Source organism: Candidozyma auris, chromosome 2 (genome assembly GCF_003013715.1).
Source record: "Candidozyma auris chromosome 2, complete sequence".
In the NCBI taxonomy this organism is placed as follows: domain Eukaryota; kingdom Fungi; phylum Ascomycota; class Pichiomycetes; order Serinales; family Metschnikowiaceae; genus Candidozyma; species Candidozyma auris.
This window is the reverse complement of record NC_072813.1, coordinates 608,159-631,062: the sequence shown is the minus strand read 5'-3', so window position 1 is coordinate 631,062 and position 22,904 is coordinate 608,159. Positions and strand designations below refer to the sequence as shown.

General features: G+C 45.8%; 10 protein-coding genes across 10 annotated transcripts; 2 read left to right on the top strand and 8 right to left on the bottom strand. All coding sequences in view use genetic code 12, as the record gives it.

The window, feature by feature from the left end:
• Positions 1-390: 390 nt before the first annotated feature.
• CJI96_0001746 (uncharacterized protein) lies at positions 391-1,419 on the top strand (the record flags this gene model as incomplete). Its single annotated transcript, XM_029035276.2, has 1 exon — positions 391-1,419. One exon carries the CDS (start codon positions 391-393, stop codon positions 1,417-1,419), a length of 1,029 nt encoding a protein of 342 aa, XP_028890518.2.
• Positions 1,420-1,460: 41 nt separating this feature from the next.
• Positions 1,461-2,738, bottom strand: CJI96_0001745 (uncharacterized protein; the record flags this gene model as incomplete). Its single annotated transcript, XM_029035275.2, has 1 exon — positions 1,461-2,738. One exon carries the CDS (start codon positions 2,736-2,738, stop codon positions 1,461-1,463), a length of 1,278 nt encoding a protein of 425 aa, XP_028890517.2.
• A 353-nt stretch (positions 2,739-3,091) lies between these two features.
• CJI96_0001744 (anaphase promoting complex subunit CDC16) lies at positions 3,092-5,083 on the bottom strand (the record flags this gene model as incomplete). The annotated part of the gene is made up of 1 exon (XM_029035274.2): positions 3,092-5,083. One exon carries the CDS (start codon positions 5,081-5,083, stop codon positions 3,092-3,094), a length of 1,992 nt encoding a protein of 663 aa, XP_028890516.2.
• A 601-nt stretch (positions 5,084-5,684) lies between these two features.
• CJI96_0001743 (uncharacterized protein) lies at positions 5,685-6,842 on the top strand (the record flags this gene model as incomplete). The annotated part of the gene is made up of 1 exon (XM_029035273.2): positions 5,685-6,842. One exon carries the CDS (start codon positions 5,685-5,687, stop codon positions 6,840-6,842), a length of 1,158 nt encoding a protein of 385 aa, XP_028890515.2.
• Positions 6,843-6,894: 52 nt separating this feature from the next.
• Positions 6,895-8,004, bottom strand: LYS1 (saccharopine dehydrogenase (NAD+, L-lysine-forming); the record flags this gene model as incomplete). Its single annotated transcript, XM_029035272.2, has 1 exon — positions 6,895-8,004. The coding sequence occupies one exon, from the start codon at positions 8,002-8,004 to the stop codon at positions 6,895-6,897; it is 1,110 nt and encodes a 369-aa protein (XP_028890514.2).
• A 374-nt stretch (positions 8,005-8,378) lies between these two features.
• On the bottom strand, positions 8,379-9,797 carry CJI96_0001741 (uncharacterized protein; the record flags this gene model as incomplete). The annotated part of the gene is made up of 1 exon (XM_029035271.2): positions 8,379-9,797. The coding sequence occupies one exon, from the start codon at positions 9,795-9,797 to the stop codon at positions 8,379-8,381; it is 1,419 nt and encodes a 472-aa protein (XP_028890513.2).
• Positions 9,798-9,868: 71 nt separating this feature from the next.
• XKS1 (xylulokinase) lies at positions 9,869-11,698 on the bottom strand (the record flags this gene model as incomplete). Its single annotated transcript, XM_029035270.2, has 1 exon — positions 9,869-11,698. The coding sequence occupies one exon, from the start codon at positions 11,696-11,698 to the stop codon at positions 9,869-9,871; it is 1,830 nt and encodes a 609-aa protein (XP_028890512.1).
• Positions 11,699-13,139: 1,441 nt separating this feature from the next.
• On the bottom strand, positions 13,140-14,336 carry HAP41 (Hap41p; the record flags this gene model as incomplete). The annotated part of the gene is made up of 1 exon (XM_029035269.2): positions 13,140-14,336. The coding sequence occupies one exon, from the start codon at positions 14,334-14,336 to the stop codon at positions 13,140-13,142; it is 1,197 nt and encodes a 398-aa protein (XP_028890511.2).
• Positions 14,337-16,006: 1,670 nt separating this feature from the next.
• Positions 16,007-17,650, bottom strand: ALD6 (Ald6p; the record flags this gene model as incomplete). The annotated part of the gene is made up of 1 exon (XM_029035268.1): positions 16,007-17,650. The coding sequence occupies one exon, from the start codon at positions 17,648-17,650 to the stop codon at positions 16,007-16,009; it is 1,644 nt and encodes a 547-aa protein (XP_028890510.1).
• Positions 17,651-18,262: 612 nt separating this feature from the next.
• Positions 18,263-22,807, bottom strand: GDB1 (bifunctional 4-alpha-glucanotransferase/amylo-alpha-1,6-glucosidase; the record flags this gene model as incomplete). Its single annotated transcript, XM_029035267.2, has 1 exon — positions 18,263-22,807. The coding sequence occupies one exon, from the start codon at positions 22,805-22,807 to the stop codon at positions 18,263-18,265; it is 4,545 nt and encodes a 1,514-aa protein (XP_028890509.2).
• Positions 22,808-22,904: the final 97 nt, after the last annotated feature.

The following is a 22,904-nucleotide window of genomic DNA, read 5'->3' as shown; positions in this document are numbered from 1 at the left end:
GGGGACGTAAAATGTGGAACTCTTGGTAGGCTTATATACTTGTGAGTTAGAATCCTCCAGGGCTATTACGCGTACAAGTATGAGTAGATAACTTGCACATGGGGCGCTTCTGCAGGAGTTGGCTCGAAATGCCTCAAGTGTGGAAAGGCCCATTGTCACATAAAAAGGACAAAACGGGTCAAATAAGGAAACTGAGATATATAACAGAGTCACGCCTTTTGCAAGCGATTCCAAAATTCTCTCGACTTTCCAACGTATTTCGCTGATTGTTGCACCTTCTTTGACGAGAACTTGTACTGCCTACTGCCTCCTGTAATAGTCAATCGCGGTTGTCTCAAGGATATATGAGATTAATAGGTGAAAGCTCATATACCCACATTTCGAGTTTTTATGAAACCACCCAAAGGAAACTCTGAGCTTCTCGCCTCCCTTGTGAAAAAAGCAGAAGCCGATGTTTCTCTGAAAGTGCCGGTGGTGATGCGGAGGCTCTATGAGCTGGACCCAAATGAGAGCACCACATCGATATTGGAGGAGTTGATCAATAATGGGCCAAAGCAAAAAAATATCTTGAGATCTCGTGAGGACGTTCGTGCTCTTGCACCACAGGCGCCAAAACTGAACATTCTACGGTTTGAGTGTAAAAATGCCTATATCGGGAGGAGAGACTTCTTTAATATTCAGCCTGTTGCCAGAGAAAGACTATATGCGTACGTGCAACCACTAACAAAAGGTCTACGATTTGATGTGGTCAAGGCTAGAGATCCACTAAGTCTCTTGTTCACAGGTGCTTATTATCTTATATTTCCAAACCACTTGCAAGCATGCCTTTACTATATGGAGACTAGAGACAGGTTGATCAACGGCTTCGATGTCAATTTAGAATTCGTTTCACCCGTACAGAAACACTTGAGTCGGATGGGGTCTCCACTACTTGAGCCAAGTAACCTGTTTGAAATACTGCTGTCGTTGACCTCTGCTGTCAAGGCTTCATTTGAGACCGTGTTCGAAAAGTCCAAAGAAAAGTCTCTTATCCTAGAAAAGCTCAAAGAGCTTCAAGACGCGAAGGACGATTCAATTGTTGAACCTCATCCTAATTACAAGCTTCTTCAGCGCTTTCTGAACATTCCGTCACGATATCAGCTGGTTCTCGTGAAAAATTTGCCCTTTGGCGTGAACAATCAAATAATATCTAGTCTACTATGGGACTATAAGTTCTTGGATGTTACAAAACCAGAACACTCATGGAGGGACATTGTCGTTGATCCTGCTACACAAACACATTTGACTTTAATAAACTTTGGAGACGAACAAAGCGCATTCAGGTTTGTTCGGAACCATCACGGTCGCAAATGGGAGCCATTAAATAAGGAACGAGAAAAGCAGTTGTACCAGCCAGTGCTTTGCGAAATCCTTGAATAGACCTGTAAATATATAATGTATAATCAAATTGCGCTTACCCATCATGACATATCGTCCAAAGTTTTCCAGCTTGACCGTATGAGCTCAAAATCTGCATCCTTTTCAATGCCTTTTGCGGGCGAAGAGAACTTTTCAACAATAGAGTAGATTTCCCATATTCTCTTTTCTCGCCAAACAACAATGATATTGTTGTTACCACTCCAGCCAATTGTCCCAATATCATTACCGAGGCTTCCTTCTTCAATATCTGCATGGTACCTATTCATATTCACAGAGCAGAAGGACCAAGTGGACTGGAAGTAGTTCGGTATAGAGATCGGAAGCTGGAGTTTGTTCAAAATGTGCTGTCTATTTCTTTGGGCTTGATGTTGAGACATCTCTCCGTTGAGTTGATCAGCAACGGCTGCGTCGCCGATCGAACCAACATTAAAGACATGCAAGGTATTCTTGTCCGACAAAACCGCAAGTTTGGAGTCATTCGAAGAGAAGCTCATGGATGTAATGATGGCTTTATCGAGCCCTCTTCTGAACTCATATAAAAGAGCCGTAGATGTAGTGGAATGTATCCTGATTATAGTCCCTGTTTCACTCGCAGAAGCAATCATGGTGCCTGTTCTGTTAAGGCAGATGCATCTAATACGAGCTTTGTGTGCTTTTATGATGCTAACGAAGTTCTTCTCCAGCCCTTGCGGAGATATATCCACAAGCTGAATTTGCCCTATAGTTCTTCCAGGAAATGCTAGGATTTGGTACTTGGAAGCTTCGCGGGAGTTGCCGTTTCCTGACTTTACTGAGGAGCTCGACGACGGCGCTGGCAGAATCAGCAGCAGCATCGTAGCCGAGTGCACCGCAAGATCTGCCACCCCATGCTCATTATCGTAGGTTTCGTAAGATGCAAACTTCTTAGGAGGCGCAGAAAACTCATAAACAACAACTTGGTTTGTCAAAACCACAACAATTCGTATTCTTGATAGCAAAACGTTCACCACCGGTCCCATGAACCCCAAATTGAGACTCGCCTTCCGCTTGAGGTCATCCCATATAATGACTTTGTTATTTGGGTACCGAGGATTTTTCCCTCCGCCGACCAATGCAAGATAGTTTGTTCTGTGAAACATCAGGATTAACCCAATGCCTGTTCCAGAGCTGCTGGTGCCACTGAAGGTTCGGCTTACCCTGGGATCGATGGGGTTGGAGTTGTAAACAGAGAAGCCTGTTTCGTGCGCCACAGCAAAACAGTCTTGATCCTGATTAAATTTGACATCGTAAAAGACAAGTCGCTTCTTTCTGTCCCGTGATATTGGGACATGCGTGTTCATTACGGTACAATTGGGGGGAGTCGTTGTTGATACTGTAGGTGATATGTAAGACTGAGGAAGTCCGGTTATGAGGCCGTTGTGTACGGGAGGCGCTGCTGCAGGTACCGTGATTGTTGGAAACCAAACAGCGATGATCCTCATACCGCTCTCAAGGTGGTAGACAGCACATTAAATAGGTTCAGACTCTTAGAGAGTACAATTCAATGGCTGGGTGTTAATTTTACAGGTAATGAGTTTACTTCTCCGCTGTCCTCGTGATGCCTATCCTTAACCTGGTCCGAAGCTCACACACATTTCGCAGCAAATTGTCGCTAGTTTAAGTGGAGTTGGGACAATGGCAGACACTGAATAAGCTAGTCGCTTTCGATATCCATGACTTCCTCGTCACTAGATTCTTCACCCTCCTTCAACCGCTCTGCAAGTGCTGCAATGCTAGCGTCGTCATTACTCCGATCTCTTCTTCTGTCCCGAGACTCGTCTTCGAAAACCGTTGCAATCTTACTTGAACCAACTTTCGACGGGTTGAACGACCGCAAAGGTTCATAGGTTTTGCTTTGTGTACTTGTAGAAGCCGAAAGTGTGTGTGAGTCAGTGATATTGCCCCCAGCATAAACCGAAAATGCAGAATGTGCATCCCGGTTAGCCTCAAGTGCTCGCTTGAGTAGGTCATTTGATATGGGGTCATCAGGGGCGAGCGCCAACGCATCGTGAATGAGCCCTATAGCTTTAAATGGGTTATTTATCTTAAGATATACCAACCCGATTGCGGAGAGGATGGTACCATCATTTTTATGATTCATCTTCAAAGCTTGGTTAAAACAATCTAGCGCTTTATCATATTGTGCAGCCCTTCGGTAGACATGGCCTAGATTGGCATTTATAGATATCCAAATCTTGGACTCGGAATTGAGAAAACGTGCTGCCGTAAGTGCATCTTGTAGGTATGCCTCGGCGCGGTCAAGTTGATTCTTGTGGTAGTAGACAACACCAATCTCATTGAGGAGGAGAGGATCACTGTTGCAAATATGATGCGATGCTAAAAGGTATTCTTCTGCTAGGCTGACGTTATTCATTTGAAGATGCTGCATGCCTAAAAACATGTTGGGCATGTGGTTTCCAGGAAATAGTCTAGCTGCAAATGCATAGGCACTGATGGCCTGCTCGTGTTCTCCATCCATGGCGAAAGTATGTGCAAATCCTATCCAAGCCTGTCCATTATTGGGGTTGAGTAAGGTGGCCTTGCTCAAGAACTTTCTCGCCTCGATAACTTTCTTGATGGATAGATAATAGATACCGATGGCTTGCCACGCAATAGGGTGAGTAGGGTGTGACTCTGCCAATTGGTGAGCCTTTAAAAACAATTTGTTGCGTCCTCCAAGCTCGTACAAGCAACTTATATAGTACGGTAGCGTATTACAGTTGTAAGGGTCTTTATCGAGGATGGTCTCGCATATCTCAAGACATTGATCGAAGTTGCACTGGACGAAAGCATGCTGCGCTCTACTTAGGAGCAAGTCGTTATTGCTGTTGAGACGGTACTCGTCTTTGAGGATATTCTCTGCCTCTTCAAATTTTGGCACGTTGATGTACTTGCTCAAACGAGATGTGTATAGTAGTTTCACGAGCTCGTCGTTGTCGTCAGCATCTGAGTAATTAAGGTAGTTGATGAACTCCCACTGTTCAGCAGGAGTGAGGTAATCGTTTTTGATCAATTCATCAAAAGCCTCGTAACACTTCACGTCCACCATCACAGCTTCCTTATACGCATCCTTGGCTCGTTCGTAATTATTCTGGTTGGCATATATGAGCCCTCGAAGATAGCACATTGACGCTTCAAAACGCACGCCATATTCTGTTATCTTTGGCCTCTGGTGTGACTCCTTCAGGAACGGGTTTGTCTCTCCCAATACGTCCAATGCATCTTCCCACCGTTCAAGCTTGATGAGACTATGAGCCATCAAGTACCTACACGCCACAGATTGCTCATATTCAGGGCTCGTTGTGAGTAAGCTCTTCACTCTCAAGTAATTTCCTGTTTGAAAATACACCTGTGCTAGCCAAAATGCGTCGTTGGGATCACTCGTCATACTGAGAATCTTATCTCCAATGTACTCTGCCGTCAGATACTGGTGCTGCAAGAACGCTTCGTGGCGCCAAAGCCGAAGTTTCTGAACACGTGAAATGGGCTCTTCCGCTGCTGCAGCCGTGCCTTGAGCAGCATTATTTCGAAGGGGTTCACTGACATTATCAATATTGTAGAACAGCGACAGCAGTGACCCTGGCGACTCAAATAGGTTACTCTGGGGGTTGGGCGGTGTAATGAAAACATCCTGTTTGCGAGTCATCATCTGTGGAGATATAAAGAGCGACGAATTGTGTTGCAGCGGTGTTTTGTGGTGTTGCACCATCGTGAGTGTCCACCTAGTGTTTAGGCGTAAGTGATAATGTTATGTGTGCGCACACATATTGTGAGACTGAGGGTGGTGATGGGATTACAATAACATCAACGAATTTGCTAATAAATGACATCCTTTTATCATGTGTGTGGCGAAGTTATCAGTGGCTTGTTCGTTTAAGAATTAGTTCAGAATTCGAGTGTTTCTGCTGTTCGATGAGTTGGAGCTTTCTTTGAGACTCTTTTGCAGCCATCATGAGCAGTCTGCGAACAGAGCGTTAAACAGATAAAAAAAGGCAAAAAATGAATCGGATAAAATGAGGGATTAGCTATCTTGCAATTGAAGAAACAAATGGGCCAAATCATCAAGTGGAAGCGTCAACAACTTGGCAATCCACTATACAACATTACCCTGCTATGCAAGACCCATGTAGCCTGCACTTTGACAATGTGAGATGAGCCCTCATCCTGGACCCACGTCTTGAAGTAAAGAACTTAGGTATCCAGCACAAATGGCCGAATCTGCTAGGCCTTTTACGCAAATTCGAATAATGGTTGGCTCTTATGAGCATAACCTCTTGTGTCTTTCGCTAGTCTTGGAAGGTACCAAAGAACCTGTTTTCACACCAGTTTTTCACTTCCAGGCCCATGCGTTATCGATCAAATCCATAGACATTGCAAAGAGGTACTTGGTAACAGGCTCGAACGATGAGCATATAAGAATCTATGATCTACAAAAAAGAAAAGAGCTTGGGACTCTCTTGAGTCACCAAGGTACCGTTACCACATTGAGATTCTCTAAGATAGGAGCTCAAAACAGTACAGAGACAGGCAAATCAGGCAAATGGCTTCTATCCGGCTCTGAAGACGGTAAGATCATCATATGGAGAACAAAAGATTGGGAAATGTTGGGCACATTGAAGGGTCACCAGGGCCGTGTCAATGATTTGGACATTCATCCTTCTGGAAGGGTAGCCATTTCAGTTTCAACAGATAAGACAGTGAGGTTATGGAACTTGATGACCGCTAAAAAAGCTGCAGTTCTTAAAATAAAGGGTAAAGACCACTTGGGACAGTCTGGCGAAATCGTCAGATGGACCAATTCAGGAAAGCATTTCATCGTTGGCTTATTGAATAGGATCTTTTTCTACGAATTGGGAGATGAGGCGGAGATTAAGCACAAGCTTGAATTCAAAACTACCTTAATGTGTCTTGAAGTAGCTCATATCCAAGGTAAAGAGTATTTGATAACTGGGCATAGCAACGGTACGATCGAATTTGTTGAAATTAACAAGATCTTGGATCTGAAGGAAGAAACACCATCTACTGAGCCTGAATTCGTCCTTAGTGGTCACCTGAACAGAGTTAAGGGCTTGAGTATATATTGTGACGAAATTGAAACCAAGGGGATTCCATACCTCGTTTCTGTGTCTTCTGATGGAAGAATTGTCGTATGGGACTTGAGAACAGAGGTCAGAGATCAAGTTGCTGTTTATGATAGCGGAGAAAGACTCAATTGTGTTGCAGTACGCGGTGAAACAGTGGAAAAAGCGCACACAATGAAAAGAACTCACGAGGAATCAGAAGCAAATGGAGTTAGTGAGTCTGAATTTGAGACGGATGCTGAGGAAGTTCAACGAGTCATGATTGAGAAGAAAAAGCGTGGAAAGAAGAAGAAAAAGTCAAAGGTCAATGTAACCCTCGAGTAATTGCGGCACAATATATATTCTGATTTCTATAGACAAAGGAAAGTATCCAGGGTTAATTGCTCAACCTGCTCACATGATGGTTGAACAACTTCTTTGCTCTGGTCCAAACAGGGGCAGTATCTCTCTGAGGCAACTGCAACAAGGAAGGCATTAAATCCTTGGAAAACTGTTCGGATGCCTCTCTTGGTAACAAACTTGGCAAGTGATCGATCGAGCATACGGACAATTTAGGACCAGCGGTGGTACCAACAGGAACAGTAGGATCATTAAAGACCGTGGCAATTGTGTAAACAGGAATAGGATTGTGTGGGTTTGTCGTGTCAGCAGAGACATCCACAATAGACCTCAACTTTCTGTCTGGCTTATTCAACAAGTCAAAGTTGATGAAAGGAGGGATTGGCTTGGACAAATAGATGCAGTTGACAAAAATATCAGCATCAGCGATTTCTTGGAAAGGGCCGCCCTTGGCAGTCTCGGCCATATCCCACTTTTGCAAGTGGTCCTCTGGGATGCCAACCTTTCTGAAAAGATCAAGAGCTCCCGATCCACATCTACCAAGAGCACCGATAACCAAGCATGACGGGAGCCTACCGCCAGTCTTGGCCACAGCAGCGTCCAATTCCTTCTTCACATGTTCCACTAAAGCAGTCTCATTTGGGTATGGAGACACCGCAGGTAAGTTTTCTGAGTCATCGTGAGTCTGCTTGAATGCCCAGTCCAACACACCTATGGCGGCCCCAGCAAAGCCAGCGTAGAACCCAAACGCTGCCACTCTTCTACCCTCGTCGTTCTCCAAAAACTCCAAGTCGTACAAAGTTCCCTTGCCAGCAGGGAAACGTTTCAACACGTCCTGCCATCCGCCTTGGTCCTTGTAGCAGTGAGCAAATTGAATGTGCTCATGAACCAATGGAAACGTTTCATTTTCTGGCAACTCCTTCAACCCAAGAATAAGACGGTCCTTTGGAGCCTCCTTCCACGAACCGGCGGGAACAATGGAGGCGCCAACATCAGCGTATTCCTTTGCCTCAAAGATTGACTGGGGACTCTCCTCCACGAAAACGTTGAAGCCAGCGTCCAACAATTGCTTGGTGGTTGTAGGAGTCAATGCAGCTCTTGCCTCCAAGGGCTTGGTCTCAGCTCTGAGATGTATAGTGACAGACATTGTTACTTCTTGTTTCTTTCAATAGGTTTCAATTCTGGCAAATATATATAAAAAGTTCCTTCGTTACAGCTTTATATTAGTAGCCGTCGACCTGCATCATGGCATGTGGTTGCAAAAGGCATTTTCCATATGACTCAGATAATACCACTCATCTGCAGTAGCGGACCATATCTCTGAGACTTAGTCGCAGGAGATAAAGGCACCAGCAGTGTAGACATTACAACACCGAAGAGTATGCAAATGGTAAGCGATCCACAAATATTATTCCTTTGTTGTGATTAACTATTTCCCTAGGGAGTGTCTATTTACAAATGAGAGGTCAGAAGCATTTTGCAGCCCCAGTCACGTTTAACGAGCTATACTCAGCCAAGCAGTCACTCACTCTTGATCATTTCGAGAACCACTTCGGTGAAGCGAGGTCTCGCTTGCTTCCAGGTGTCGTTCTCTTGGAAACTTTCTCCGTACTTTTTAAAAACTTTTTTGATAAGAGCTATCTCTGCCTCGTCAATGAGCATCTTATTCTGAATAGCTTTCTCGTAAAGAAGCTGGGCGAATTCTCTGTCATTATCATAGAGACTGGCTACCATAAGAGCCTCCGTAAGAATTCCAGTAGGTGACCTTTTTGTGACTTCGTTCACATCCTTAGAGACCTTTTGGATGTAGTCATTGTATAATTTGAGTGACTTCTCAGAATCAAATTTTGCCCTTGCAAGAATCAACTGAGCTAGAGTCTTGACCTGTATCTCTTCGGGATTAACCAAAGTCTCAGCAATGTTGAGGAGGGTTTTGTCTCCTCGCTTGAAAGCCTTATAACTGAATACTTGAACCACCTTAGCCTGGAGAAGCTCAATCCCAAACTTCTCATGGGTCAGGTACTTGTGAAACTTCTCGAGCACCTTGTTGAAATCGCCCAAGGCAATACCATACGCTGGAATGAGTTGAAGGCGAACAAGTAGCGCTTCAGGATCATTCTTGTCACAATCAAGCCCTTCAAGCTCCACGAAATCAACAAACTCTCTGAGAGCGTCCACTGTGTCAGGTTTCTTTGCGGCAAGTGAAAGCATTTTGGCAATGTTGGCCTTAGTTAACGATTTGGGATTTTTTTCCAACACTATATTTGCAAGTGCCAAATAATTCTGCTCCTCGGTGTTTGAGAGCTGTTCGTTGATGTACTCCACGAACAAATGCGCTTCAACTTTGTCAAGCTTATCTAAGCATCCGAGCTGTATGCATTTGGCAAGAAGAGAATCCCAGTGCCTCAAATGTGAAACATCTTTGTTGACTCTGTTCAACAAATCTATAGCTCTGTCTAGCCTCTCATGTGTGATCTCTATCATGTCCTCCTTGATCTCAGAATTTTCGCCCTCCAAGAGTTTTTCAATGACAGCTAAATGAACATTCTCGTCAGCTGCTTCGCCATACCTTTCGAGAAGTGTCCACAGTGAGTCAACTCTTCCTGGATTACTCATTATTAGTGCTTTTAACGCTTCATTGTCCCACACATGCGATGGGTTTGCCCTTTTCAACGTGTGATACAAGGAGAAATCTTCTGGTAAAGAATACTTTAGTAACTGGTTGATTGTATTTGGCGCAACTTTATGGTCTTTCACAATCTCATGGACTAAGCTCAAATGTTCTGAAGTTGGGTTGTTTGCCGTGAAGAACTTATCAATCTCGTGTGCACTAACAGTTGATCCATCTTTGAGTGAATGAAGTATGCTACTTAATCGTATGAATGATTTAAAATTAAGATGAACAGGTTTCGGAACCTTTATTCTTGGTAACGAGAGCATGACTCTCTATCAATGTCTTACAATTTTTGTCTCGCGCTGTATGTGCATCTAAGTATGATCTACTTGAAAATCTAGTCGTGTTTCAATCTCTCTTCCATCTTCGCCAAAAGACCCATTGCAGGAAAATAATTTTCCCATTTGCTTTCCACTTTCAAGCTATCAACTTCTTTGAAGTCAAAATTTCTCTTGATGTACTCATTGTAATCTAACCATGATCCCTTTTGCTCGCATTCGTGACTCCAACTAGCTTTGTAAGCGCCTCCGAGAGCGCAAGCATTTGGAATTTCAACTTGGAAGTTTCCCTCAGTTGCACCCATGATCGTAGCCATTTTACGCACGATGCTTGTATTTTTGGAGGCACCACCAACAAAGAAAAGGTTTTTAGGTCTCGCAGTTAGAGAACTAAAAGTCTGTTTCTTACCATCAGTGTACAAGTCTCCGAAGTCGTCGTGCAACTTGCCGTAAAGATTTTTCAACTTTTGGTTATCGGAGTTCTGGACATGACCCGCATTGCCAGCAGAGCCGCTCAACATGGGCCCAGCTCGCAAACGGCATGAGATTGTCTGCGACTCTACAATAGACGTGACGTCCTCATCGCAGTCCCAATTCTCGATCTCTTTGATCAGCTTATCGGAAAGTAACTCGCATCTTAAGAATTGAGCAGCGGCGTTGGGTACAATTTCGCCAAGGGGAAAGTAGATCCCGAGCTTGTTGTCAAAGCTTGTGGAGGAATCAAGAATCTCGTCAAACTTGTCCCAGGTATCGTGGTTTAATTTATACTTCTCATTCACATCATTCCTGACGTACTCTCTAGCCAATGCACCATTACAGTAGCAAATCATGCCCATGTACGCATTCTTCATAGTGGGGTGCTTGAACAAATGATATTGAGACGATGGATTGAATTGCTCTGTCACTAAAAGAACTGTCGTAGATGTACCAAGTGACATCAAGACATCGTTTTGTTCTACTGGCAAGGAAATAATGGTGGCCAAATTGTCGCCCGTGAAGGAGTAGACCTTGGCATTTTCGCTGAAGCCGTACCTTTTGACAAAGTAGGGAGAGACAGTGCCCATCGCTTCGTAGGTAATATCGTCGATAGGACCTAATTTCCTTTTGAGTTCCTCGACTCCCGCAGCAGTTTCTTCATCCGAGGCGCCATCCAATGAAGGATGAACCCCAGCAGCCAAAGCCGTCAACTCGTCATCGTACTGACCCTTTGCTATGTTGTAAATATTCATGCCACAGGCGTCAGCATGCTCGATTGGGGCGATTTTTCCCAAAAGCACAGAGGCCAAAAAACTCGATACCAACGAGATGCGACTGGTTTTCTTGTAGATATCAGGCGCCTTCCTGACAGCGATTTTACGAATCTGTAGGCCAGTGAATCTATAGTGAGCTCTTGAGCCGGTTCTCTCTGCAAGATGGTCAGGACCATCTGTAACCTTCTCGAATGCCTCGATTTCTTGCCCAGTAGAGTGATCTTGCCAATTAGGCGAAGTCTCAACTGCAAAGGCATCCTTTAAACCTTCCAACAAGGACAGGGCGTCACCCAAGTGCTCAAGAGCCCTATGAGAATCATTTGACCAGTAAACAGATCCATGCTGCATTCCAGAGCCGCTCATACCTCTCACATTCTTGAATGGAAACCCATCCTCCTTCATGAGTCCAAACACGGTGTCTACAGCTTCCAACCACATTTTTACTGGAGACAAAATCTCACCTTCCTCATCATCAGTAAGAACGCCTTTCTTGATGCCGTACTTTTCTTTGAAATAGTCATCGAATCCCACAGCATAGGTTTTGTGAGCATTCAAGTCAGTGTCGGTGACAATCACCTTCAACTGTTGAGTGGACAAGTCAAAGCCCAAAAACAAATCCTGAGGCAAATCAGAGGTCATACTTCACTTGTAGCCACTGAACTGGGTTCTTTTTATATTGAGGCCAAGCAGGCAACACGATTATCAGGGTGACAACAAGAACTGATGCAAACGTCACAAGCAACAAAAACAAGTTCTGGGTGACGAAACCAACAAGTACAGAGAGAAGCGCCAGCACGAAAACGTAGAGATTGATAATGTGGTCGACTTTCTTCTGGCCCTCAAAGTCAATCGGAAATTCGAAGAGGTCGTTGATCTGAGCAGCAATCTGGTCCATAGTGAGCAAATGTAGTAACGGTGCCGGTGACGCCGACTTGCGAACTGGCCTCGTGTGTAGTACTGTCGCTAGCAGGTAGACCAAAAGAGGCAATTGAGAGAGGAAGAGGAAAGCCAGGTAATTGAATGGAAAAACCAGAGCCACTAAGTTTAGCCACTCGCCAGCATTCTCAAGTGTAATCTACGTGGATGATTTCAAGAATTGAGACGTTAGCTGTTATTGATTAAAGATCCCAATTCCTGTAGTATGCACTTTCTTACGGAGAGTACATCTAATAAGTAAGGTGGCAATATGATTCCGAAAGTCGTGCTTGGGAGGCAAATGCCTTCTCCAATCATGTTTAACGGCTACATATTCCTTCAAGTGGTACCCCTTTAGAATTGGCCTCGATGTCTCTGAACAGGAAACTCTACAAAACATCACCAGACGTACACTTCCGCACAGATCCCCACTTCTTCTTCAAGACGCTTGAAACTCGGCGGGATATTTCCTGCAACATACTCCGGCGTTTAGTGATTGGGTGGGGTATTGGTGTTGATGCAGTGGCCATTGGGTGCAAAAATGTCGTCGCTGGGATGCTGCGAGGGATATCAAACACTAAGCAACTCGTGTAAAGTCCTTGTGTCTGGAACCATTTGTGCTTCAAATTTGATCTCCTTTTCCATGCCTATACGAATCTCAATACTTTTTTTTTTTTTTTTTCCGCTTCCCATTTCTCTTCCTCTGAAATACTCTTCATATTGTAGTAACGTAGATTTCATCGATCATGGTTTAATCTAACAACACAGCCCTGATTTACCTTCTCTTTGATGGTTGCCCTATCAAGGTCAAGTGTGCTATTTGGCTACCTCGAAGTCTAACCTCCTAATGATGTGGCCTTATAAAATAGTCGTCTCACTTACAATTGCTGCAAATTCCAGCCTGTGCGCTGCAAAAGTCCAGCAACCAAACGCACGAAAATACAACTATAGTACACTACTACTTGCTTTGCGGACAATCACCTCCAAACAACAATTAAACTCTTCTGAAGATGGCCAGTTCTTGATTCCTACTTTTTTGATACCATGTGTTTACGATTTGTAGTGTAATTTCATACAAATTTCCTATGACGTCATGTATTGTCTGGGGCATCGTCTCGTTAGCTAATAAATAAATCAAAACAGTCGTATCTCGTACGGAGCACAATTAAGCTCCCTCTTTCTTGACATAGTATTCCACATCGTTGCTCAAAAGCTTCTCTTCTAAAAAGTCTGCAACCTGGTTGTAGTGATCCTCTTCAATCACCGAAAGCATCTTGTCGTGAGGGTCGATGGACTCAAAGGTAAAACCGTATTCGCTGTCCAGGTAGGCTGGCAAGTCATAGAACTTGAACATGTTTCCTGGTTTTTTATCATGCACCAAACTCAGATTATTTGTGGAGACTGTAGTAGATCTCGTAAGAGAGGTCATGAGCAGGCCCTCGCCATCTGTCTCTGAGCAGCCGGGAGAAACCAGCCGCGACAACAGCGTCAGGTCAAACTCGTCGTCTTCATTTTCCAGGCCAGAATCCAAGTTGATATAGTTGAAAACATCGGCAGAAACGTCCGCCGGGGAGTCTGCAGTGGTGCTAGTTTCACGTTTCTGTTTATCATCCGCCTCAAGCTCTTGTTGCTTCTGCTTCTGCTGCTCCTGTTGAAATGGCTCTTCAGGCATTTGCAAGTCTGAAGGGGATCTATGCGAAAGGTGGTTCATGTTCAAGATAAGCTCGTTCATGGGATCGTTTACCTCGGTGAAAACACGTTTTCTCGACGTCGAGGCCGGACTGTCAGCGTCCACCAATGCCGGCAGCGCTGGGTCCATGGGCGACAGCATAAGATGCGACTTGAGTCTCTTGTAGTCGTGAATCAACGAAAGCAACTTGATCTTAAGCTGGTAATTTTCCTTATCCAACACGCCAATCGATGATGCAAGCGCAGCGGCCAGCGAAGTACCGCCGGAAGCTGTATCTGGAGAGGGTGTTTTGGATGGAAGTGTAGATGCTGGTTTAGATGATGATTGTGTGATGGGTTGGTTGGGTTGAGATGTGGGTTGCATGGATGGAGTGGATTGTGTGGAATGTGTAGGTGACAGAGAAGGCTGAGGTGTTGATGACTGGGGAGCAGCAGCACAAGCACCAGCACAAGCACCAGCACCAGCACCAGCACCAGCACCAGCACCAGCACCAGCAGCAACTGGCAATTTCGCTGGCATAGTCTTGTCACACTTCTTCTCCTTGTCCTTTGGCTTCTTGTCGACACGAGCCCGACGGGCGTTTTTCGGTCTGGGAGGGAGCACCCAGTTTTTCAGGGTCTTGACGGTCAAGATGGGCCTGCGCTCTTCGGGAACACAGGGAGTGGCATTCATGGTCGAGTGGGCTGCGGGCTATATTGACATGCTACAGCAAATGGGTGGGATTGATGGATGGCGATGAATAGATGAACAATTTTTTGTGCTGACCGTATGAGATAACTCTGGTCAATAAATATGTATGCAATAAGGGGGTTTGAAGATTATAAATGGGGAATTCTTGAAGTGAAAATTCTGTTGATGGCACAGGGCCGGCGGAAGTAATCAGGCGTGAAAAAAATGAAAAACCGGCTGTCTCCACGGAACGATATATATGGCTGCTTGACTACAACTTGTGAAGAAGAAACCAAAAAACAAAAAACCAATATTATCCACTAAGTCTGGCGGCAGCGCACAATTTATCAAGTGGAACCTGGCGGGCGGGTGTTTGGGGGATAGGAATTGGGAAACTTGCACAGGCGCCGTGGGCTATCCAGTTAGGTGCACTTTATATATAAACCAGTGCGACTTTGCAAGCGATATTTTTTGTTCATTGCCGGCTTGCACCTCGCTCATTTTTTTTAAACTTAGTCTGCGAGCAACGTACAGTTCTGCGGGCAAAGTCGGAATCTCAGGAGGGACTAACGGGCGCGAATGATCAGGAAAAAAAATCAATCTCCTGGAGCCTCAATGGCCCCAGCGGCCGCCCTAGCGGCAGCGGTGACTGCTTAAGGGCGGCAAGAGAAAGGGAAATGACACAAGGTCACAGTGGCAAACCGAAAAAAAAAGGAGGGGCAAGCAAGGGGTTCCGAAGCAACATGGACACGATGATTTGTGTCTTTTTTTTTGTTTTCGATTCAGTTCGAAGATCAAATTTCTTGCTTGCTTGGTTGTTTGCTTCCGGGCTTTCCACGCTACCTCCTCCATCGCCAGTGGAAGTGTTCCTCCTGCCGGCCTCGCACGCAGAATCGCAATGCACAACCCCAGATTAAGCTAAGGCCAGAGGCCTGTACGCGGCGCATGGAGTTTTCCGCGGGTACCGTCTGGCGCCAGCCCGAACTCCCGATTTCGCCCTGGCCGGAGGCCCCTATGTTCCTGGGCTCCCGGTACTGCCATCACCGTACACAAAGACAATTGGTGACTAGGGCTTTCTCACTTAGATTACACAAATTGGCCACTATGTGATTCAGGGTTTCATCTTGTGACCTCGATGCTCAATTCTGTGTTGACTTCAATTTTCGGCTTTTATTTTTTTTTCTTTGCCCTCTTGTTTGTTGTGTCTCCCTCGGTGTTTGGCATTGTCTCCCGGGTGCGAATCAGCCAAGACCGTTGTGAGACATCGGCGTGAGGAAAAGATGGGGCGAGGGATAGCCATCTGGCTCGAAAAGGGTCCTCGTTCGGTGTTTTCCTTTATGGGCTAACATCGAGATGAGAATTCAGCCTTGGCGTCTCAAAGCTTACACGAAAGTTCACTGGGGTTGTCTGTTACGGCAACGGTTGTCTTTTGTTGGTCACTTCCCGTATTATCCATTTAATGGTTAGGTCCTTTCAAACTGTGAAAGTCACACGATATACACCGAGGCTCCCTGATGGCATAGGTTTCCTGATGCCTCTAGAGCTGCAGGCATCTTTTCGTGGGCCGTTGTAGGCAGGCCCATGAACGGCTGCAAATCTTCATCGGCACATCTCTCTACATCAACGTCGTAGGCTATGTATATTAGTGCTACTTTTTTTTTGGAGACCCCCACCTAGTGCTGTGTTGGCATGGCCGTCGATGGTGCCAACACCTGGTCCACCGTGCTGGTTCTCCAGAGGGTGGTGATGGTCTTGGGCTGAGTCAAGAACGTCACACCAGCCTTACCATAGAAGTTCAAGTCTCCCAAGAAGGAGCCCTTGTTACCGGTGAAGGAGAACATCGGCAATGGCACGGGGATTGGCACATTCACTCCGACCTGACCACATGCAATCTCCTTGGTGAATTTCTGTGCAGCGGCGCCTGCGCTGGTGAACAACGAAACACCATTTCCGTATCTGTTGGAGTTGACCAAGGCAATGGCCTCGTCAAATGTGTCGACGTTGACAACAGACAACACTGGAGCGAAAATCTCCTCGTCGTAGGCCCTCATGCCGGGCTTCACGTTGGTTAAGATGGTAGGACCCAAGAAGTTACCTTTGGCGAACTTGGGGTCGGATGGCTTGAAGTTTCTACCGTCGAGAATCACTTTGGCACCTTGTTTCTCGGAGTCGTTGATGATCTCCTTGGCTCTGGTCAAAGACTCTGGGTTCACAAGTGGGCCCAAGTCGGACTTGGGGTCGAAACCGGAACCAGTAACCAACTTGGCAGCATCGGAGGCAACTTCCTCAACCCACTGCTTGGTCTTCTCACCCACAGTGACAAGCACAGAAATAGCCATACATCTTTGGCCAGCGGCTCCGAAAGCAGCACCGTTGACGGCATTGATGAAGTGGTTCTTGTCAGCGTCTGGCAACACAATCAAGTGATTCTTGGCTCCAAGGTTGGCTTGGACTCTCTTGCCCAAAGATGTACCCTTCTCGTAGATGTACTTACCTGCCTTGTCACCACCAACAAAGTTAATGGCCTTGACTCTAGGATCCTCAATGATCTTGTTGACGGTGTCGTGCTTACCGTGGACAATGTTCAACACACCTGGAGGAACACCAGCCTCAGCAGCCAATTGAGCAATGATCATGGCGGCTCCTGGCACTCTCTCAGAAGGCTTGATCACGGCAGTGTTACCGGTGACAAGCACCAATGGCAAACTCCACAAGGGCACCATAGCAGGGAAGTTGAAAGGACAGATCGAGCCAATTACACCCAAGGGCTCTCTGACCATTTTAGTTTCCATATCGGTGGCCACCTCCAAAGAAGAGGCCATCAAGTCGTTGGGAGCATTGCAAGCAGCCTCTGCAACTTGCAAACCACGCAAAACGTCACCCTTGGCGTCAGGGAATGTCTTGCCTTGCTCCAACACAATCATACCAGCGAGTCTGTCGTGATTCTTTTTCAACAACTCAACAAACTTGAAGGCAATGCCTTGTCTCTTGATGATGGAGTAGTTCTTCCACTCGTGGAAAGCCTTCTCAGCAGAGGCGATAGCATCGTCGAGCTCCTGGGGAGTCAGCTGGGGCACTTTGGAGATCACCTCGTTGGTGGCTGGATCGTGAATGTCAAACCATGTTTGGGACTCCGACTTTACCAACTGGTTGTCGATGAAAGATGGGGTCAAGTAAGGCTCGGTACCTTTTTCAAAGTGATTTGTGGGGTACGAGTCCGTGGTGGTGTTGAGTGTGAGGGTCAGAAGGGAGCGACCGAAAAGAGGTGCTGGTTTTTTGGCCATTCGGGCAGCTGATTTCGAAAGGTTTCTCAACATGAGGGAAGAAGCTGAGTTTTAAAAACCTCGAGGTGGATTCTGTGACTGTTATATACCCTTGTGGAGAGTCAGGGCGGTAGCGGGTGCGAAAAAGAAAAATACGCCCCACGCAGTGCCATGTGAACCCCACCGCGAGCTGCTCTGTAGCATTCTGGCAGTGAGGAAATCGACTATGGGCCCGCGCATGGGCCTCTTGGCTGCGAAAAACCACAACCGTTCCGTGGGTATTCAAGCTGACTAGCTGAGGTGTATCTTGAGGACGTTGTTGATGAAGAAATGGTAGTCAACAGGTGAGTTGTTTTGAGTTGGACCTCATCCATCGCCATCATTATTCCGCTACTTTTTTTCTTTTTTTTTGTGCTGGACCATGTCGGGAATGCTCAGGCGCTAGTAGCCAATTTTGGCGCATGTCGGACGAGCAATTCCTAAACTGTGGTGGAAGGGAGCTGCCGCTTGTGCCAACGCGATCAGTCCCTCACAAAACCTGCCAAACTATCTCGGATTCCCTTAAGCGAACTGCCCCACTTGTTGGGTGGCCAAACAATTGAGTTTTATTCATCTAGCTAAAACTTATATCTTGCAGTTTTTTTTTAGAAAGAAAGAAATGAAAGACTAGGTTTTCTCTTTGTATTGGGCAGAATTCCAGAGATCGTAGTACAAGTCCAATAGACATGAGGTACTCCACGCTTGCGTAGGACTCGAGTCGTGGCACAAGGCTCCGTTCTGGTTGGTTAGCTCAGTGATGCCAGCCCAAGGACTTTCACGTATCCACTTTTTATGACCACTTATCCTCTTGTTTACTTCAGTCAAGAGCTCCTTTGTTGGACTGCCCTCTCCACCGTTGTCTGCAAAGTGATTGAAGTACAAGAATGCCCTAATAAAGTACCCAAATAGCCAGACCCACTCTGGCCCCTGATGATAGTTTCTGCCCTTAGATGTAGCAAAGTCCTCGCTGTCTTCGGAATTGTTATAGTTAGGTCTATAGTTCCAGTCTGAAGGATCCAATGTTCTCATACCAACAGGCCCTCTGATTATCTCGTCTGCCTTGTTGATCGCAGATAAGGCATTCTTTGGAGTAAAGAGCTCTGGCGCGACGCACATTGCAATAGGAAAGTTGGCTCTCAATTGGTAATCCTCGTATTCCTTGCCGCTCTTGAAGAGATCTTTGTAAATTCCCCTGCGATTGACAACATCAGGGTTGATTTCGTAATGATCGTCTTCGGCTGGATCTTCAGGCACAAAGAAACATTTCTCGAAATTTTCTTGAATGAGGGATTCCCATTCTATCAACAGGATCTTGCTGCCATCAGGCTTCTCAACCTCAGTGTGCTCAAAAAGGCCTTTTTTGTGTAAACCATTCACAAATCTCAAGGTGCTCTTCAAGAGCCCTTGCAACTCTACAGCCGCACCATCTCTAGGTGTTCCAGGAACACCCTTATTTCCTGCCTTCTCACTTTCTCCCATCTTGTCCATCCAAGTACCGCAATTCCATTGTGAGCCACCATGAACAAGTCCGGTGTTCCAATCAACATACACCTCCACGTTGAACCCCTCGTCCTTCATTTGACTGTCAAGATTAGGACCAGCATTTGCCTCACGATACTTGATGCCCTTGGCGTGTCGTGACAAGATCTCGTAGAGGATATCCCTGATAGAGGTCTCGTAGCTGAAAGCACGTTTATCATCCCAGGATACGTAGGTATCGTCAAGAGGAAATCTTCTCGAAACCGTCTCATCAAGAATCTGTTCACCATGAGGAACATGGGTGACATACTCCTCGACAGCACGAGCAAAAAACCACGCTGCGTCTCTTGCATTGTAACGCGGATTTCTACCAGCATCAAGCAAATTTGGAATGAGTCCGTGCTTCAAAGTTTTGGCGAATCCAAGAATATGTTGTTTCGCATCCTCGTGTCTTCCAGGAACAATCAACAACCCACGATATGAAATGAACACGTCCCTACCCCAGCATCTCATATAATCGTTGCTGAAGTGGGGGAGACCGGCAGCAAGGCAAGGAATGTTCTTATCTGGAAGCAAAGAGGTATTATTCATGTATCCACACATCTGCACGCTTGTGAGGGCCAAGCTTTGCACGAAGTTGGTGGCCGTTTTTATGTGGTCGTCAAGTTGTCTCAACACTCTAAATCTAGCTGCCTCGTAAGCAACTCCGACGACAAGTGCGAAGTAATGTGGGCGCAAGAAGTATGGTACATCTCTGATAGCATCAACACGAGACTTGAGCCACGCGTGAAATTTGTGCAAATTTTTCGAATTCTTGGAATACTTCTCAAGTCTGTTGACAATATAGTCAGCGGCCCAGAAACCTTCTCTCAAGTGATCACAGAGCGGATGTGCAAGATCGTTTCTCCAAACTGCTTGCTTGAGTACTGAAACCCATCCCTGCAAACCAGCGTAAACCAAGGGGCCGTAGTTGGGGATGTTGTATACGCCCTCCATTCCGTTACTTGCATCTCTTTCCTCGGGTTCGCATCTGTACAATATAGCATTCAAGTCGTACAAGTCGAGGCCCAAGGAGGCTTCAACAGCACCTTTCTTGACATAACTGTCCAAGGAAGCATCGACATTAGCTATCTTAGTAGAGAACACAGCAATGCTTCCCGGCACAAAGTTGTTATCAACCCGGATGATTGCCTCGTCACCGTTGTGTTCAACTGGAGGTAAGCTCACTTCCTCAAGCTTGGTAGGTATAGAGGTGAGGTATTTGTCATCCTTTGAATACTCACCTACCTTCTTCAAGGTATATCCAAATTCATACTTCACGTTTGTCCCCTTCAAGATAACTGGAGACAATATCTGATTGCCTGGGGAATCGGTGAACTTTGTCCTGGCAATCAAAAACCAACCTTCACCTGTAACTGTATTATACCTCTGAATAGTAATATACTGACCTTCGTGGTGAATGTACATCTCCTGGTCGGAAGCTGCATCTTTGCTCTCGGCAGCCAAGGAATCTCTAACATCATTCATCTTTCTTCTTGCTTCCGCGATTCCCGTCTTGAAGTCATAATCGTATGTTCTTGTTTCGTTCACAATATCAAGCAACTCGGGATAAGTCTCATCAAATCCAAATGTCGTTCCAATTGCACTAGAGCAAAATGCTACCAACGCTGCAGTTGACAAAGTGTCCCCTACAGTTCTCACCTGTGCTGGAGTCTGATTATCGTGAGTACAATCCATGAACAATGCGTGAGGTGCCTGTTTTGCGAGGACGTGAGGTATTTCGAGCTCAGAATGACCCTCAGAGTATTTCCCTGCTGTGGGCTCTTTATTGCACGGGAAAGAGAAATCGTCCAATGGCATCCAAGTGAGTGAACCAATTGGTCTGCCACCATGCTTATGGACAAGCCTAGACAACTCTTCGACGCTCCACGCCTGCATTGCCTCACGAATCAAAGAGTTTATGCCTAATCTCTCGACAAAAATTTTGTCCATCTCTTCAGAGCCCGTAAAGAGCTCTGCGACCACATAGAGGTCCGGATTCACAGATCTAGCCGCATCGAGTAATGCCTCTCCAACATGCAATGGGGTCGAGTGACAGTTGTCGAGTCTAAATCCACTAAATGCCTTAGCACTATTCTTAGTGTACTCGATCATTCTTTTCCAAACATGAGGAGAGTCCTCCGGACCTTTACCATATCTTAACTTGACACAGTCGCTCCAGACAATCACTTCTCTACGGATGTAAGCTCTCGATTCTGAAGAAGCAAAGTCTACCAAAGGGTTTCCGCCCCAGATCCATCCATTGTTCGCTAACGCGTACTCCTTGCCATCTTTTCCCTCGAACCTTGTGAAGTAGGACTCCGTGAATCTGTTTTCTTTCGTTATGGGACCCAACTTGGGTCCATTGTCAGCCAATCTAAGATATCTAGCTCTATCAGCAATCTGGGCCTTGATTGAGCGAATGTCGTCATCGAATGTTGCATACAAAGAAACGTTAATTTCATCAATTATCTGAGAAGCTTTTTTCTCGATCTCGTTAAAGTCGTCACCTGCAAGAGTGAGAAGATAGCTCAAAAACTTGTTTGGGTCAAGCTTGTTCAGGAACCTGTCTCCGAGGATGGGTTTCTCATGGATGCTCGCCCTTTTAAGAATGAAAGACGCCAATTGCTTCACATCAGAAACATCGGTATCATCGGGAATAGTAGAGGGAGACACACCTCCGATTTCATGAGCTTTTCTTAAGTCCTCCAACGAGCTTTTCTTGTCAAAAACATAGTATTGCCACAATTCAAGGGGGCCCAAAACATGATCCTGAATGCCATCAACAAGCTTCTTCAAATCTGATTCACTTTTCAACTCTGTTGGCAAGCCAAGATCAGCCAATTTATCAGAATACTCTAACAAAGCCTTATCCAACTCAATCGCGCTCGTCAAATGAGGAGCTGTTTCAGCATTGTAACCGGCATCAGGGTGATCTCTGAGCCAAGGGGAGTCGTCGGAGGTGTGATTCCAAACGACATCTGTCAAAGACAATAAGTTATGCTTCTCTGTGGTCCGATGTATGAACAGAATGGCAGACTCAGTGTCCTTGAAGAGATTGGGGTCAAATCGCAATTGGTCCCTGATGGAGTAAGGCGAATTGGACAGTCCTCGTTCTTGCAATGGGGTGAAATGGATCATATCGTACCCTTTTTCGTTAATGTAACGAAACAATTTATCCCAATTGTCCAAGGGGCCAGCCCATTTGGACACCACAGTTTGAATGTTGATGGCATTGAAAGGCACGTACTTGTCATTCACCATGAGGTTTGGAGGAACGACAAAATAATGATCAGGAGTCTTCACCTTCTCTTGTTCTTCATTCTCATACTCAATGTAAAGATTGTAAGGGCCCGGAGAGTATATAGGCACTCTAATCGTGGTATCCTTGGTGAACGAAGTCGACAACGGGTACCTCTGGAAGTTCGATCTTTGGAAGGCAGTTTTTCCATCCTTAGGCACGTTTGTGCAGAGAATTCCCTTCTTGGAAACTGGTGCAGCAGCATTGAGCTGGACTACCAATTCAAAGAGAGGAGCTCCTCTCGTCCAACCTTCGGGTGGAGCGTAGCTGGGGAAAATGAACACGCCATTGTGAACGGCGTCGTTTTTTATGGGCGAGCCTTCGTCATCGAGTCTGAGGAGAACCGAACGCATTGCCCAAAACACTTGAAAATTTGCAATTGGAGGTTCTGGAGCAAGTAGTAGTATTTACAAGTGGGGCAGGGTCAGAGTATGCGCCTTATATACTTGC